The 19245-nt window shown below is 38.0% G+C and overlaps 2 protein-coding genes across 5 annotated transcripts in view; one reads left to right on the forward strand and one right to left on the reverse strand.

Annotated features, from left to right (window-relative positions):
* Positions 1 to 19245, forward strand: part of CADPS (calcium dependent secretion activator) — a 569958-nt gene that overhangs the window by 309843 nt on the left and 240870 nt on the right. The window lies entirely within an intron of this gene.
* LOC126013993 (N-alpha-acetyltransferase 25, NatB auxiliary subunit-like) lies at positions 4986 to 8057 on the reverse strand. Its single transcript, XM_049777277.1, has one exon. It carries the CDS (start codon positions 8052 to 8054, stop codon positions 5136 to 5138), a length of 2919 nt encoding a protein of 972 aa, XP_049633234.1. The 5' UTR covers positions 8055 to 8057; the 3' UTR covers positions 4986 to 5135.

Here is a 19245-nt window from a genome sequence, read left to right on the forward strand (position 1 = left end):
AGGGAGAAAGAGAAGTGTTGGAAAAACTGCTTTATGCAGGTCAGTCAAGGGAAACTTTGCAGATAAGGTGACTTTAGAAAAGCCTGAAAGAAATGGAATGCTTGATGCAAAATGCTAGACAGAGGATAACCATTTGCATATAGACTATTTATACAGCAAAAAATCTAGTCAATAAGCTGAATGAAAATGAGAAGGTTAGAGGCAATAAAGACTGAATTCCTTTAGGATTTTATAATACATGGTGAGATTCATACTATTTGTTTTTATTGAGGTGGAAAATTATTGGAGGTTTTTGAACAAAAGAGTAGTAGAATTAACTTAACATTTTGTCATCTCTTAGAATTTTCAAGGGTGTCACAACTGTGTGGTAGAATTAATATCATATCCTTCAGTTATGTATCATTGACTTTCCATCAGACAAAACAAAACAAACTAAAAGGCCCTCTACTTATTGCATCCCCCATGATCACTTTCCCTCTGGTAACTATCATTTTCACTGTCTGAGAGTTTGTTTCATATTTCCCCAAAAATAAGTATTAGTGAGTAGTTTTTCATGTTTTTATCCTTTTCTGGGAAAGTGTTTATAAATGTATTTTTTCAAAATGTTATTAAGATGCTACATATTTCTGTTATTGAGTTGTGTAAGTTCTTTAAATAGTTGGACATTAACCCATATGATTTCTTAAGCACCACCAGGGTCATCCCAATCCCTATCAGGAGTGATCTCTGAGTGCAGAGTAAGGAGTAAACCTGGAACATTGCCAGGCATGGCCTGCCCCTTCCCCAAAAAATGTTATAGAATTCACTACTAAAGCCATCTGAGCCTGAACTTTGAGGGGAGTGAAAAGCAATGTATTGGGCCATACCTGGCTGTGTCCAGGAACAACTTCTGGATCTGTACTCAGGAGCTAATTCTTCTAGAGGTGTTTGGGGGCCTGTGCATGCTGGAGATCTAACTGAGATAGACAACATACAATACTAGCTCCTTTACCTATCTCTCTAGGCTTTTGCTCTTAAGGAGACATTTTATTAATATTTTGGTTTCTGCTCTTGTGGTTAGTCTGTTTAAGCTATTTATTTCTTCCTGATTCAGTCTTGAAAGGCGGTATTATTATAAAAAGTTCTATTTTCTAGATTATTTAATATTTGCATCTAGATATTTATTATAGTGTTTTATCTACACTGACTAAACTGCCTGAATGTTCAGGCCTGCTCTTGGTTCTGCACTCAGGAATCACTCTTGATGGGTGTTGGATAGACCATATATGGTACCAGGGATAAAATCTGGTTTGGCTGCTTGAAAGATCACTAAGTATGAAAAGCTGCATAAGCACTTCATCTATTGTACTATGCTCTAGCCCTGTTTTACTTTTTACAGGATCACTTTCTTTCTCATTGGAGTTTGGAAGATCCACGAAAAATATATAAGTACAACATTTAGGTCTATAGCAACAAATTAGAAGTGAGATTTTTGTTGGTGACCTGGATTGGAGTAAAATAAGTGAAATTGTTAATAGTGGTCATAATCTGTTTTGAAAGTATGTTTTGAAGATGGGATCAGTAAATTTAATAGTCCTAAATTACTCCCAAGTTTTTGTCCAAAGCATCTAAGATGGTGGCATGTCCCATTACTAACCAGAAGGAGAGCAGAGGAGTATATCTGAATTTTGGATTAGGAAGACAAGAGGTTAAGTTAAATGTTGTGGACTGGACAGATAGATTAAGGTGCTTTTGTATGAAGCCAACCCTAACTTGATTCATTGGTACTGCATAGTTTCCTGAACCCAGAACCAGAAAGCATTACAGAGTCTTGCCCAATGTAGCCCAAAACAAGCAAACAGAAAATTGAGTGTTGTAATTGCTATTACAAAGAGAGCCCATAGTCTTGACAGTATTATTCACAAGAGACAGGAATTGAAAACAGTATAACTACCATTTTTAGACTTGCAGGTGATTGCAAAGAGGGCGTTGAGTTTTACAATGCGTGAGCACGCACGCATGCACACACACACACACACACACACACACACACACACCACAGAAAAATACTACTCAGTTTTTTCCCTTTTTTGGTCTTTGGGGGATGAGGAAGTAGGGACCCTTTTCAATAGTACTCTGGAATTAATCTTGGTTCTGTGTTTAGGGATTGCTGCCAGCAAGTCTCAGGGGACCATTAGTAATGCCAGAGTTCAACCTCAAGGCATCTGCTTACAAGGCATATGCCTTACCCACGGCACTAAAATTCTGTCCTCTACTCATTTTTGTAAAGAACAAAATCCTGCTATATATTGCAACACGGATTGATCTGGGGGGGGGGGGGGTAATATGCTAAATCAAATATAAAAAATGAACAAACAAAGTAAGCTCTTCTATTTTAAGAATCAACTAGTGATTACCAGAGAGGAAAGAAGAGAAGGGAGATGCATAAATTAGGTGAAAATAATTGAGTCAGATAAAGATAATTGGAAATGCTTGTTTTAGTGGTAGACACGATGTAGCTGCATATATTGATGAAGATTAATAGAACTATACACCTAAAATCTACATAATGTCATGAGCCAATGTTACAGCAACTTTAAAATAATCTATCAGTTGAGGGGCCAGAGCAATGGCACAGTGGTAGGGACGTGCATGCGGCTGACCCAGGATGGACTGCGGGTGAATCCTCCAGTGTCCCATAGGGTCCCCCAAGCCAGGAGCAATTTCTGAGTGTATAGCCAGGAGTAACCCCTAACCATCACCAGGTGTGGCCCAAAATTTTAAAAAAAAAGTACCAGTTTAGTGTATTGAACGTGTTGTTTGTGTTGCCAATTAGACGTCATTTTCATGTTCACAGTGGATTAGAATTTCTCGTTCGCAGCAAAATTAACATTTGACCTAGATAATTGCATGTTCAAATGCCTGTAAATTTGAGATGTTGAGCAGCAAGTCTCCCCTCTACTTTACTAGATGACAGTGGCAGCTTTTATGTGCATACATGCATGTGTCCATGCGCACACATATACACATGCCCATTATTGCGTGCCAACCTAATGTGCCTCCAGACACTGCCAAAAATACTATGAGAGACAAATTCTTCCCTTTGAGAACCATAGATGGGTATTAGAAAAGAGGTCTTCGCATGCATTCCTTTGTGTGCCAAGGGGCAGAAAGGAGATTTTAAAAAATGAGCTAATGGGGCTGAGGAGATGTGGCTGGAGGAAATGTGGCTGGAGCAGCTAGGGCAACTCACTCTTCAGCTGTTTTAGTAATTCTATGTCATTCTCATGATTTAAAAGGAAAAAAATGCCTCTGTAAATAAGTTCATCAGGGCCAGAGTGATAGCACAGTGGGTACGGTGTTTGGTTGCAAGTAGCCAACCTGGGTTTGATTCCCGGCAACCCATATGGTTCCTTGAGCCTGCCGGTAGTAATTTCTTAACGGAGAGCCAGGAGTAATCCCTGAGCATCATCAGATGTGGCTCCAAAACCAAAAAGCAACAAATAAAAAGTTTATCAGAATACAAAGATTTTAATAAACTATGTCAGCCCTATAATACAGCTATGCTCTCCCAAAATTTGTTTTACCATAGGTTTCAAGTAAGCCTCAAATTTGACTACCTGGATTTATTCAATCAAAATTTATCAATTTACAGAATTATAAAATTTAGGATGTCAAGCTATGTGACTCTCGATGTATACAAGTCTCACCAAATTTACCACCAAAGTTGGGCACTTGGGTTTCTTATTTCTTATTTTGTGTTTATGCTGTTGTCTTTTTCTTAAATAAATAAATTGTTTTGTCGAATCATTGTGAGATACACACATATTATCTTCCTCTATTGTTATTAAAGAGGTATCAAGCATACTTTATCTCCTTTTAGCACTCAGGTTTTTTTTTCTTTTTCTTTTTTAATAAATAATTTTTAATATAATCACGATGAGACACATAGTTACAAAGTTGTTCATGTTTGGGTTTCAGTCATACAGTGTATAACACCCTTGACCAATGCATATTTCTCACCACCAATATCCCCAGTTTCTCTCCTGCCCTACCCCCTACCCCTCTCCTGCCTGCCTCTTTGACATTTTTATACTCTATCTTCCTTTTTTTTTCCTTTTAGACACTGTGATTTGCAATATTGTTACTGAAGGGGCATCATGATATCACTGTATTTCTTTTTCACACCTAGTTCTTGTCCAGAGTGATAATTTCCAACTGTCATTGTAATTGTGTCCTTCTTTGCCCTAACTACGCTCCCTTTTGTGGTAAGCTTCCTACCATGGACTGGTCCTCCATGACATTTGTCGCAATTGTCTTTGGATATTAATATAATACTATATTTTTGATATCTCACAAATGAATGTGATCATCCTATGTTCATTCCATGAAACATTTCCCTCTAATACATTTTACTCAGAATATCTAGCCATGTATAAGCAAATTTCACTACTTCATTTTTCCTAATAGCAGCATAGTATTTCACCGAGAAAATATACCACCATTTCTTTAGCCACTCATCTGTTCTTGGGCATTTGGGTTGTTTCCAGATTCTAGCTATTGTATATAGTGCTGAAATGAACTTAATAGGAACACTTAGGTTTGTTTTTTAATATATATTTTATTTATTTGTTTGTTTGTTTGTTTGTTTATGAATTTATTGGTTTGGGGGCCACACCAAATGATGCTCAGGAGATACTCCTGACTCTGTGCTCAGAAATCGCTCCTAGCAAACTCAGGGGACCATATAGGATGCCAGGAATCAAACTGGGTCTGACCCTGGTCAGCAGCATGAAAATCAAATGCCCTGGAACACTTAGATTTCTGATAAGCCTTTGAATCACTGTCTTTTACAGGACTCTGAATAGCTAACATTTATTTACTCAACCAAGCCATACTGTATTCATTGTACCCATGCTTTAAGTGATTTATCTCATTTACTCTTGTTGATCATCTCTTTTTTTTTCTGGTTTATATACAATAATTTAATCAGATGTATACATTTAATACCTAAAAAAAGTAATTCACAATCAAAGTCCTTCATGCATTTTATGAGGGAGTTCTAGATTAAAATGATGGTCAATCAGATGGAGCTTTTTGCCTGGGAAGATGATGTCATTTCAGTTGTAAAATCAATGCCTGGAGTTCATACTTCCTTAAATTTTCAGTTTCTTTGTGGTCTCAAGTCTTTTTTTCAGCAGTTCCCCAATTTCTAGAAGTGAGTGCAAATAACTACTCTGCACCTTTCCTTGCACAGTCTTTGAAAATTTTTTCTCCTTCTGTGAGAGAGAAGAGTCTTCTAAAATAAGTTCTTCAAGTTTAAGTGCAATTAGATGTGCTTCAAGCCCTTTAATATGATCCACAACATTGGAAATCAGAGTCTGAAGCCCAGTGACATAGTCTTGAAAACTGGTAAAGACTGGTGGCATGACAAGGCTGCTTTCTTTTTTCTTCTTTTTCTTTTTCTGTAGATTTAGTTTATACGGTCGCAGGACACTCTCACAGTAACTAGATACCCAAAGGATAATAGAAATAGTCTCAACAAAGAAGACTAGATTTTCTAGAAGCGCGGGTTGTGTTTTCAAGGTACCATCTTTAACTTCTAAAAGGTCACCTTTACACTTAGTGAAGACATCTTTTAATTGTTCTAATAAAGACTTTAGCCTATTTTCTACTCGATCCTGGATCTCCGTTGTATCCTCTAAACCATTGGCATCCAGCTCATAAATATCACTAAGGAGATAAAAAGAGCTGGTCTGACAGAGGGCACAGCCAGAACTGAAAAATCCAGCCATTCTGGTAGGTACAGGGCCAAGGAAAGGATACTGGATTTCCCTCTCTAGAAACCGCTTTCCCTTGTCCAGCGCCGCCTCCAGCTGCTGCAGGAGCAGACGGAGGATGTCAATGCCAGAGGCCACACCGTTCTCGGTAGTCTTCTCCGAGTTCTTTGACTCCACGGGGTGGTCCAGACTTGGCAGTGCACTGAGCAGCCTCAGCGTTAAGGAACGAATCCTCAACCACATGGTTTCCTCTTCCAGAGAGAGTCTCTTATGCTCTTCAGAAACATCCCTGTCTTTTGGATCCCAGCTAAAGAAAACATTTAAGTCCCTGTTGTCTCGCAAGAATTCCCATGGAATGTCATCTTCTTCAGGCCGAAGATTCATTGACTTTATACTTTCTGCTAAGCTGGTTGATAGGTTTGCTTCAAGTAAAAGGTCTAGTAACATCCGCTCGGTACGGACTTGTGCAAAATGAAGAGAATTATTCAGCCTGTTCCTAAAAGCGATAAACTCTGGTATCTTCTCAAATGCACCATATTTATAAGCTTGAATAATATATTCTGAGGTATCTTTCTGGTTGGAGTGGAAGAACCTGAGAGCAAAGGTACAGGACTGGGCTGCAGCAGCATACTGACCTAGGGACTCTGCGTATTGGGTCAAAAGGTAACCAATGGTGTCGTGCTGGATATGCTTGGCATCCAGGCTGGAGTAGAGGTCCACCACTGGCTCAAAAGCCCCCAGCATACAGTAGATTCGAACAAGCAGCAATTTGAACTGAGCATTGGATGGGCTGTGAGTCAATCCCTCTTCCAGCAAATTCAGGGCCTGCCACACAGTAGTCTCGTCACCTGTTTCTCTCCATATATCAATAAGTACATGGACAGCAAGGAGACAGTAATAGTCTGAAATTTGCAATTCGGTTTTCAAACAGGATTTTCCAAATTCCAGACCGTGCTGGTACCGTAACATCAATTCTCTGACCACGTCCAGTTTCTGGTTTTTGTTTATCGTGTGGTACAAGCCAAGCAGCCTCGTCAGCTGCACCACACACAAATGCTGCTGGAGAGCTCGGATGTCGACAGGCAGTGCCAACTTATCCTCTGTTGGCGTCGACAAAGGAACCACTCCAAGTAATTGATTAATAAATTTTGTACATTGTGTAGCTGGCAAGAGATCAACAAACACCTTGAGATCCGTAAAACAACAAGGTTTATCTCCAAACTTTTTAAAATACTGAAACATTAATTCTTCTGGATCATCCAGTTTATATTCGTCGTTGAAGCCCTGTCGTCGTAGCCGTCTGATGAGCTCCAGTTTAGCCAGATGTGGACCTCGGAGATGGCGAGAACTCTTAGATTCTTCTGTGATCCGATCTTCTATGAACTTCACCGCCTCTTCTGCTGAATAATGTACTTCTCCTTCTAAAGAATGTTCGCCTGCAGCAGGAGGGGTCCAGGCCCCTTCAATCAGTCGAAAGACAGAATCGAAATAAGTCAGATAGAACTGCCAGTCATCTGAGTTTTTCAGCAAGAGGCAGCGGGACAGGGCGTTGCACTCCGGCCACCTGCTCAGCTTCTTGTACATGGCCATGCACTTATTTTCCCGGCTCTGGAGCTCACTGGTCAGCTTCTCTCCTAATTTTCCTCTAATGACATCCAAGGCTTCTTGATACTTTCCCAAACGCTCCAAGATCATATAATAAAGTTCAACCTCAGCCTCAGCTTCGATCTTATCTTCTTTCACCATTTTCTCAACCATTCTCTCGGCAAGTGGGAGAAACATAGTTTTTGAGAGGTTTTCATCCTGGGCTGATATGGACTGCATAATTAAGCTCATCACAGACCAAAAGTAGTAAGGGTTTTTGGGAACGATCTTATAGAGAGCCATGCCAGCCTGTTGCATTTTCTTGTACTCGCCAACTCTGGCATAGGCCATGAAGAGGTGAGAGTGATACTCCTCGCTGTTGGGAACTTTCTTCACAGCTGCCTCATAAAGTTTCGTGACTAGCTCCGGTCGGTGCATTTCCCTGTAGAGGATAGTCAGTGCTTGCAGTGAGTTGTCATCCGTGGGCTCCAGGGCCGCCACTTCCTGAGCCAAGGTGAAGGCCTCCTCTTGCTTTCCAGTTCTCTGTAAGCCAATGGCCTTTAAAACCTTCGCACAATGAAGATCTTTATGCTTCTTCAACAATTTATCCGCTTGATGAATGGCCATTTTGTTGTTACCATTATCAAGATAATCGTAAATGGGCCGGAGGCGCCTGTCGTTAGGGTCCTGCACATGGCCCCGCGTCGCCATGATGACAAGCCGTTGATCATCTCTTGAGGTAGTATTTTGCTTCTCTGCAAGCTTATGAAGATTCATCTTCTTGCCTACAGGTCTTACAACCAGCTGCTAAGAGGTGGCGCCCATATTCAAATAAGTTCCTTGGACCCAGAGTACTCATTGCTGACCACAGTGTCCGTAAATTTTATTCACGAACTACCATCTGGCTTAATTTTCTGATCTTGTTTATTTTTTTAAACCCTGAGACTTAAACTAGGTAGAAAGCTTAAAAAGCAAATCTGAGACAAATCTAAGTGCCTGACTAGCAGATATGGTGAAAATAAATACTTAATTTCAAATAAATTCCATTACAGTTCCTTCACTCTTCTCTAAACAAGCTAGATGAAGTCTTGGGGTTAGGCATATATAGATTATCCAGTGTGAAAATAAAGGCTGATTGTAAAAGCATACTAACACCATTTATGAGGGTCTTGGAAACACTAAAAGATTTTTACAAAGGAAGGTGAGTTTTATTAAACTCAAATCAGTAGTTCTCAGGTCTCTCTCAGTACACTTAATTGCATCTATCTTTATTTAAATTTGTCTTCCCTGGTTCTGTGACAAAAAAAGTACATAAACCTTCTAGGGAGAAAAATGTAGCAAAATTCCCTGCCTATTGACTTTGATTGGACAAAAGACATGAAAATGACTGTTATTGGGTGGAGTTGTGCATGTCGGCTTGGGATGAAACTAATGTGAATTCTGATTCTGGTCAATTGGGGAAACTACAATTTATTATTACAGATGGAAAAACTAAGTGCCAGTCATGGTTTTCTAGTTACATTTGGGACCCAGTAAATCTAATCAGAGTCTTCTTTTCCACTGTACTACTTAATAAGTAGGTAAAGTGCTTGTGGCCAAATGCTTTTCAAGAGCCTATGAAACTAAACCTTCAGAGAAAATGTGTTAACTCTAAATAGATAATATTGAGTTATATCTCTTTTTTCTTTTTGTTAGGGGGGTGCATTTCTATTAATGCTGAAGAACTACTCCTATCTCTGTACTGGGAGGGTTGCTACCAGTAACACTCAGTGGCAAATGCAGTGATTGGAATCAAACCTAGAGTACCCATATACAAAGAATTTACTTAGCCTATTGAGTTATATCTACAGACCTTAAATTTTTCTTCTGTTTTTCCATTTTTACAAAAAAAATAGTAAAGAAGTAAGAATCCCAAAACAATGGAATACTCTCCTTCTAAAACAAGGAGAGTCAACAGAAGGCATCTTTCAGAATCAATAAACCATGGTCTGATTGCGTAGTGGTGATATTTTTCTACAGCTAAGATTTTCATTTTTCAGAAAGAATTCTCTGACTGTGTCCTATACTTGGCCTTCAGGGCAACTTCTTCCATTGCTTTAAAACAGCACTTCAGTCCATACTGAAGGGCATTTAGCCAATTGGCTTATTCACTATTTCCATTGGAAGCTTTTGGCATTCATGACCACTACCAGTAGTTTCACATGAATTTACATAGAGAGAGAGAGAGAGAGAAAGAGAGAGAGAGAGAGAGAGAGAGAGAGAAAGAGCAAACCTATGAACCATTCCCCAGAGGAAGAAACAAACATGCTTACACTGTTTTCTCAGAGGTCCCCGCTCTATGAAATGATGGGAATCCAGCCCATGAAAGTAAAATCAACAATAATTCCCATAATCCCTCTGTCAAAAGCAACAAAGAGATCTCACAGAATGTGATTCTCACTGGGAGGTCAGCCAAAGCCCTGAATAGCCATTCTGGAATCTCTCAAGTTTTGCATCTCTGTGCCCACTATAGTTGGCGTATGCACTCAGAGCCATTAAGGATGGGAATACTCAGGTGCTACTTACTGATGTTGGCCTAATGATCATCATCTCCCATGTGGGAGATTGTGTGTATGTGTGTGTGTATGGGTGGTTGGTTGGTTGGTTGGTTGGTTGCTTAGTTTATGGGTCACACCTGGTTATTCCTAGCTATGAGCTCAAAAATTGCTCCTGGCTTGGGAAACCATATGGGATGCTGGGGATTGAACTGAGGTCCATCCTAGGTTAGCATGTGCAAAGCCAATGACCTACCGCTTACACCACTGCTCCAGCCCCTCAGGTGGGAGTCTTGATCCAGATAAATTTCAATGTGACCAGGGCTTCCTGGAGTCCCTTGACCACAAGAAGTTTGAGAGTCATTGGCTGCCTGCCGTGGCACTGGGCAGTGTTGGCATTCTTGCTCATTACATGACTAAGGAAAGCATTTGTAGCTCCCTTATCCCACAGAAGCAGGCCTCCATTCCATTCTCACACTTGGAGACAGCCTCATTTGACATGAATACAAGGCTGTTCTTTCCTGAGCATTATTTTAATTTGAGGGGTCCTAGTGGTGCTCAGAGTTTACTCGTGGTTCTGCACTCAGGAATCACTTCTGGGCAGGTTTGGGAGACCAGATGGGAATCAAAGTTGGGTCAGATGCATGCAGAGCAAGTAATCTCCCCACTACACTATCTTTCCAACCATGGGAGTATTTTTTCAAGCCCATAAAGTGATTAGGCATGATTTCATGATTCATTTATAATGTAAAATGACTATCTGATATGCCCACTCCTTTCAGGATTTGATTATCTGAGGACTAGAAGCGCATCTACAGAATATCCACACCAGGATTAAATGTTTTAAATACCAGAAAAGAGATTTAAGAAATAAAATAATTATACTTAATCACCTGCATATAGATGGGGATTGATTATTTTGAGTCAGGCTCATACAAGTGTCCTAATTTCAAATTGCTGGTCTGGTTGTCCTTAGGCCCTGTTTTGGCATGTATTTGCTGCACATGGTTATTGTAGGATCCTTGCTGAAGATTTAACAGCTACCCCAGGGCATGTCCTATCATCACAAGAACATGTCATACCAGCTACTGCTTCTATCACATCTGCTTGCCCAAAGGATGATTGCAGAATTTTAAAGTCAAATTGTGACTGCATATTGCTCAAATTCTCTCTCTTTCTCCTTTCTGTCTTCCTTCTCTCCTCTCCTCTTTCTCCTCCTCCCCCTCCATTCCCCCTTGCGCACGTGCACGCACACACACACACACACACACACACGCTCACACAACACACACAGGCTCACACAGCTAGCATTCACAAAGCCAACAAACATCAATAGGGCAAAAAGAAAATTCTTCTTTTGAGAAAGTAAAAGAATGAACTGATCTAAGGTTCTCACCCCAACCCCAGAGTCAAAGAAAGGTTTAGTGAAGAAGATAAGCAGGTTTGGGGGTGGGATTGGATGAGGGTTGTGGAGAGGAAGTGCTTCCTACACTCAAAGAAAGCAGAGACAATGAGAACAAGTGCTTCAAGTTTACTTTATCGTCACAGTTGCCAGAAAATTAACCCAAAATTTAAGTCCGATTTTATTTTGCTCAGAATAAGAAAAGCAAAACAAAAGTTTTTCCCCTGATGGCCTGAAAACATTTGCAAAGTCAGCTCAGATCTTGATATATCATTCTTGAAAGTGTGCTGGCACTTGGACTAAGTTGTACATCTTTGAGATGTCACTGAATAATTATAGAGTTTTTTGATGATCAGGCTGTAGCATTTTTCTCATCCAATGCTAACAAGAGCAAGCTAAGAGGAAAACACTGTTAATGCCCCCAATTGATGGGTAAAAAAAAAATAGGGCTGTGAGAGATACAGTCAGCTTCTTGGTGCCACCCTGGGAAGAATGGTATGGACAATGAAGCGCACAGTGGCACAGTATAGATGAGATGAACACTTTCACCCAAGTATTCTCACCTAGTAGTTTACCTAGATTAAAGATCCCACTCTCTTTATATTATTATATTACTATATCATATTATATTGTATTATATTATATTTTATTTTATTATTATATTACTAATTCTAGTGCATACCCTCTGCAAAAACTTGTACGAAGGGCTTCTTTCACTTAATGGGGCTTTAGGGTTCAATACAGTCAGGATACCCTATAATCTAGATGCTGTTAATGTGCCCAGCTATAGACTTGAAAACTGAGACCGAAGAAATGAGAATAGTTCATCTGTTGTAATAAAGCTATTAGACGATAGAAGAGCTATCTGACTCCAAAGTTTTTCCCTGGTGTATCATTTGTAAATAAGAAGTGTGGCCAAAGTGCTCTTCAGAACTTTTCAATTCAGAATATATTGCACTGTCTTTCCCAGTCCAATTTCTTGTTTGACTCACCTGCTTAGGAGAACAGGGTGTAATGCAAAGTAGTTTGCCTGTTGTTATATAATTTCTACAAGGTGTCTTAAGACATCAGTATCAAAGACATAGTTAAGATATTGGTGATGGGAATGTTGCACAGGTGAAGGGGGCTGTTCGTTTTATGACTGAGGCCCAACTGCAAACATGTTTGTAATATTGAAATTATTTTTTAAACAAATTAATAAAAAATTTAAAAATTGTAAAAAAAAATGGACACAAAGAAACCTACATTATATGTACACTATAGTAACCCCTTCATGTTCTAAGAGAAGTTATAGAAAAAAATTCCAATGTGGGAATGAAATGAAATGGTTGAGAAACAGGATGAAATAATGTAAGAAACAGTTCCAGCAATCCAGCAATTTCTTTTGGGGGAAGGGGAAGGAAAATGTTAGGGCCACAGTTGATGGTGCTAAGGGACTACTCCTGGCTCTGACATCAGAAATCACTACTGGTGGGATGCAGGGGGCTATGAGGGATTCCGGAGGATTGAAACCAAGTCAACCACATGCAAGGCAAACACCGTCCTGCTGAACTATCACTCTGGCCTCTCCAGCAATACTTTCTTGAGAGCTTCCTTAGCCTGTACTTAGCAGAACCTCCTCTCTATTAATCTGTCATGTTGCAATTAATTTATTTTTTCTAAAGGTACCTTGGCATTAAGAATAAATAGATGGTGGTAAGCAACAAGTTCATATAGATTCACAAGAGCCCCAGACTGTGAAAACAACCTTCATTTCAATGATGAATTTCAATTCTACCTCATTTTACAATGAGAGAGAATATCCTTGGGCTATGGAATATAGCACTGCCAATCCAGCCATGTAATAAGTTCATCTCTGAGAGTTTTTCCTTGAGAGTTCCTTTCCACTAAAACCACTAACTTCATGATCGCCTCCCCAACACCCTTTCTCACCCACCAGCACATATATCACTATTCCCACCCTAGTCTTGCACCTTCATGTTATTTAGCTCAAACCTTGTGTTTCATGTGTTGGTATTCTTGTTGAGTACATTTTTCTTTTTTTTCTTCTTTTAACATGTTTTGTATGTGTGTGTGTGGTTAAAAATTCAACCTTAAAATTCTCACAGTATGAGCAATCATGGCTAGATAAAATGTTGAAATATACAGGATCTATTGGACTTCCAGTTTTCAGTCTGGCATGTAAGAAACTGAGAAGTCATCATTTCTGGCTGCAAAAATAAAAAGAAAAAAAGAAAAAGAATAAAACAAAACAAAACAAAACAAAATGAAACATCTTTTCTTTGATCCTGAGAAAGCTGGGTGTAGAGAGCAAACTTTTGACCCCCAAACTAGAGAGCAAGATAGGAAAAAAATAGTAACTCAGAACCAAATGAAAAAGAAACCCAGGAAAAGACATTATTGCTGGAGCGACACTGATTATCTTTGATCTCCTATATAAACTTTGGCTTTCAACACATATTTAAAAACCAACAAAAGAAAATTAAACATAAATTTGAAAAGACACAAGAATTTAAATTAGGCCTAGATAGGGCTTAAAATCTAAAACTATGTTTAATATACTAGAGTCTTTAATCAGAGGCAATAGAAGTGGACAACATTCAAGAAGAGAAAGGTAATATAAGGATAGGTATAGAGATGCTGAAAGGGAATCACAGGAATTGGTAGAAATCAAATCAAATTTACTCTTATCCAACTATTTTTTTATTAATACTTTTTATTTTGACCAAAGTGGATTACTATTTTGACAAGAATCCTCCCAGGATTTCTCCAAACTCTCATAATGAGAAAATCAAGGTTGACACAAAATTTCATTTTTTACACCCAATATTTGTGAAGGACTAAATAATTTCTATAGATAATTTTTTCTTTACTAAAAATTAATTTTCTGTTTTAACAAAATAAGCCCTGTAGTTACAAACATGTTTATAGTTGGGTTTCAGTCATCGAATTTATACCATTCACCAGTGTCACTTTTGCACTATCAATGATCACCATTTCCTTTCTCTCCCCACCCCCCACATGTAATCAAGACAGGCATTCTCTTTGTTCTAAGTCATTGAAGAATGTTGTCTGGTATTACATTGTATCTATAAAGTAGTTTAGGTAAGATTGTTATTTCGATAATATTGAATCTTCAAATCCATGATCATGGAATGTTCTTCCATTTTCTTAGGTCTGCTTCAATTTCTTCCTGAAGTGTTTTGAAGTTTTCATAGTATAGGTCTCTCACCTTTTTTATTAGGTTAATGCCTATATACTTGACAATTTGGACACTATTTTAAATGGGATAGACTCTTTGACCTCTTTTTGATCAGTCATTATTTGTATAAAGGAATGCAACTGTCTTTTGTGTATTCACTTTGTACCTGCCACTTTGTTGTATTGTTTTATTGTTTCTTAGAGCTTTTTTGTGGATTCTTTAGGGTCCTCACTTAATATCATCATGTCATCTGCAAATATAATTTTCATCTGCAGATATAATTAATTTTCTTTTCTCCACTTTAGATTCCTTTAGTTCCCGTCTCTTGTCTGATTGCTATTGCTAGGAATTCTAATACTATGTTGAATAAGAGTGAAGATTGTGGATATCCTTGACTCATGCCTGATCTTAGTGAAAATGCTTTCAGTTTTTTGCCATTAATATTTATGTTGGCTGTTGATTTTTACAGAAAGCTATTACTATCTTGAGGAAGGTCCTTCCACACTTATTTGGCTGAGAGTTTTCATCAAGAATGGGTGTTGGCTTTTGTCAAATGCTTTCTCTGCATTGATTGATATGATCATGTGTTTTTTTACCCTTCCTTTTACTGATGTCATGTATGATATTGATTAATTTATGTATACTGAATCATCTTTGCATCCCTGGAATGAAACAGACCTTGTCATGATATATAATCTTTTTTGATGTGTTGTTGTATTTGGTTTGCTAAGATTTTTTAAAGGATTTTTGCATCCATGTTTATTAGTGAATTGTCTGCAGTTTTCTTTCTTGGTGGCATCTTTGTCAGAAATGAAGGTTTCTAGAAGGTATTAGGAAGGTATTCATAGAAAGTATTAGGGAGGATCCCTGTCTTTTCAATTATTTGGAAGAGTCTAAGGATCAATGGTAGTAGTCCTCTCTGAATGTTTGATAAATATCACCTGTAAACCCAACTGATTTTGGACTTATATTTTTGTTTATTCTTATTTTTGTTTCTTAATTACTGACTCAATTGATTGGCCTGTTTAGGTTTTCTACACCCTCCTTATTCAGTATAGAGAGATTATATTTTCCAGAAATCTATCCATTCCTACTAGGTTCTTTAGCTTAACAGAGTACATTTGTTCAAAATAAGATTTCATGATGTCTTGGATTTCTTGAGGCTATATTGTAATTTCTCCCCTTTTATTTCTGTTTCAATTTGTTTGAGTATCTTCCCATTTTTACCTTGTAAGTCTTTCCATAAGGTTGTCTATCTTATTCATTCTTTAAAATAAAAAGAGCTCCTGGTCTCATTAATTTTATATTGTTTTCTTTGTTTCTATATTGTTGATTTCTGCTTTGATTTTTATTATTTCTTTTCTTCTGTTTGTGTTTGGGTTCCTTTGCTGTTGATTTTCCAGGAACTAAAGATGTTATCTTTAGGGTGATGAGTTTGTCTTTTTTTTCTTTTATAATGTAGGTCTGTATTGCTATGAGTTTCCCCCCAATTACTGCTTTTGCAGTGTCCTATAAATTTCGGCAATTAGTTTCTTCATAATCATTAGCTCAAAGAATCTCTTCATCTCTTCCTTGATTTCCACTTTGATCCAGCTGTTGTTGAGCAGCATGTTGTTTAATTTCCAGGTTTTAGATTTTCTCCACATCTTGCTTTTACAATCAATCTTGATCTCTGTGACATTGTGGTCTGATAGGGTGCATGATATAATTCTTATATTTTGTGACTTCATGTAAGTTAGACATATGTCCAAAAATATGGTCGGTCTTAGAGAAGGTTCCATGTGCACTCGAGAAGATGTATATTCAGTTTTTTTGAGGATGAAATGCCTTGTTTAGAGCCATTTGTCCTAGTTCTTTGAGATTTCATTTAGGGCTTTTATGTCTTACCTAGTATTTTGCCTACTGGATCTGTCTAGTGGCAATAATGGAGTGTTGAAATCTTCCACTATTATCTCATTTCTGTCTGTATGGACCACATCTGGTAATTCTCAGGACATATTCCTGACTCTGTGGCTCCAGAACTCCTTGGAGTGCTTAGATCAGATGCAATGATAGGGATCAAACTAGAGTTGGCCACAAGCTAGGCAAACTCCTTAAATCCTATGCTATCTCTCTACTCCCCATCAGGAATATTTTTAATATTTCTTCCTATTAGGAACTAAGTTCAACACTAGGATATAACTGTAAGAAAGAGAAACTTAGTCCTAACCTTCAAAATCTTCAAGATTTTCCTTCCCTTCCTATTTAACCTTACCAAACTATATAAATAATAGGAGTAAAACATGTTATATTTTACTTTTAACATGATGTTATTTCCACCTGTGTGTATGTTAGTGGAGGAATTCACAACTCAATAGATTAAAAATTCAATTCATTGCCCAATGAACATGTTTCATGTGTCAGGTTCTATGTTAGTGCCAAGGAGATGACAATGAAGAAAACATGGTTTTCTGCCTATGTGGAGTCTGTATTTCATCAAGATATGGCAATAACAATTATAGACACATAGGTGAGGACCAGAGAGATGTTACAGTGAGAAAGACACTTGCCTTGCATGCATCCAACTTGGGTTTTATCCCTAGCACCATGTAGGGTCTCCTTTGCACAACCAGAGTGATCCCTGAACCCAGAGCCAGGAAATAATCCTGAGCACTGCTAAGTGTGCCTTAAAAATATAACTCTCCAAAAAATAGATTATAGGTGATCATTGCTTCCTGAATGGTTTAGAAATGATTGGCTTATTTAAATATATTGCTTATCCACTTGGCATTTTATTTTCCTTGTTTGTTTTGTTTCTCCTTTGGTTCTTGGCCACACTCATCAGTGCTCAGTTATTATTACTGGCTCTGTGCTGAGGGAACTCTACTAGCAAATTCAAGGAACTATATGAGGTGCTGGGGACACTAAATTGGTCAGACACCTGTAATATTGTTATCTGCATTATTATCTAACCTGTAATATCTCCCTGGCCCTCCTCTTGCACTTTGAGTTATCCTTTTCATATTATTTCCTTCTTAGAAGTGATGAGATTTGTGTTGTCTGTATGAATCATGAAAGACATGGTGTGAAACAAAAATGATGTCAGGTTATTCTTTAGATGACATTAATAAGTTGGAGAAACCTTAGGAAAAAAGTTCCACGAAGAAAAATTAAAATTAAGGTTTGGACACATAGATTTCTAATTTCTAGAGAGGAGCCATTCACTAGAAAATGCCAAACAGGTTTGCAAGAACCTTTCTCTCTTTGCCTCCTAGACAATCCAATTTCGCCAATGCAAGTGACTCCTTTAAGCTGATGAGTAATAATTTTGCTTTAAAAATTAAAAATCCCAAATTCCATTTTATCACTTAGTTTTCACGAAGTGCCTGGTTGCACTGGAGTCAGTACAGTTGATTCACTTGGTATAGTCTGCCTGAAAGAGAGTCGGTAAGATTTTAATTCAGATAACTCCAAACAATTACTAACTTTCCTTCTAAGCAACGGGACCACAGCACTTTTACGCCCTGAAATGACAGTTCTGCTTTGTTAAGGCCAACATTTAATATTATAAGCTGCACCAATTTAACACCCAGTTATATGAGTTATATACCTTGACTAAATGCAAATCCTATCTCCATGGTATGATTTATGGCCTATGGTGAGCATCACCATGACAACGATTGACATCCTTCAACACTAACCTACACAAAACACAATTTTCCAAGGGTCATTTGTTTGCCTAATGTGGATGTATTCTTGGCTTACTCACTTACACATTTAGAATATCAGTCAGTTGTCAAAGGTTTGCAGTGGATGTTTACTGTCATTTTGGGAGGCATATTCCCTTTGTGGCAAATGTTTTTTGTTCATGGGAGGGGGTGGTTATGGAAAGTTCTAATGAAAATTACTGTGTGTATTTGATTAGCAACATTTGTTGATAACATATGGTCTGAAGAGGCTTCCGCAAATAAGAGGCTTTAAATAGTAAACAGAGATGTGACTGTAATGAAGCAGATGCTCTCTAAACACACAGTAAGCACAAGGTGGCTCTGCCCATAGATTTCTCCCCTCCACCCCCACTCAAGTGTGTTCTGTTCTTTTATTTTTCTCCCCAGATCAAAGTGAACACTTTCAAAGCAATGACATTGTAGACTAGCTTTGGAAGAGAAAAAAAAATGTGCTGTAACTTTAAAAGTCAACTCCGTTCCCCAAATATGAATTATCTGTTACTCATGTTTATTGATATTAATAATGATGTAGTGTGACTAAATGAGTCAGCCAGCTCAAGTAGATCTGGAAACAGCATTTGGACACCACGTGTCTGAAATGCTACGATACACAGTTCCCAGTTTTCTATTTCACTAAACATGCTAGAAAGAGCTCCACAAAAAATTTAGAGCACCAAATTATGTCACTAGATGATGGTATCTCAGTTGACTGGTAAGTAGTGTGTTTTTGGTTTATCTTTGTATATGATCTGTGATGAGCAGGCTTCTAATATGCTCATGAAAATAAAAAGTATTTATATTAGAATAAACTGAGGATTTATCTGTATGGTTCATGGGGCTGCAAACTTTTTCTGTAAAGAAACAGAAAGTAAATATTCTAGGCTTGTCAGCCATATGGTCTCTGTTGTAGATAGTCTTGAAGCCCAAAAGCAATCTAGGTGATATGTAAACAAATGAACATAGTTGTGTCTAATAAAGCCATATTGATAAACATTGAAATGTGAACTTATTATTCTATTTATGGGTCACAATATGTTATTCTTCTTTTGGTTATTCA

This window comes from Suncus etruscus, chromosome 7, assembly GCF_024139225.1.
Source record: "Suncus etruscus isolate mSunEtr1 chromosome 7, mSunEtr1.pri.cur, whole genome shotgun sequence".
Taxonomy (NCBI): domain Eukaryota; kingdom Metazoa; phylum Chordata; class Mammalia; order Eulipotyphla; family Soricidae; genus Suncus; species Suncus etruscus.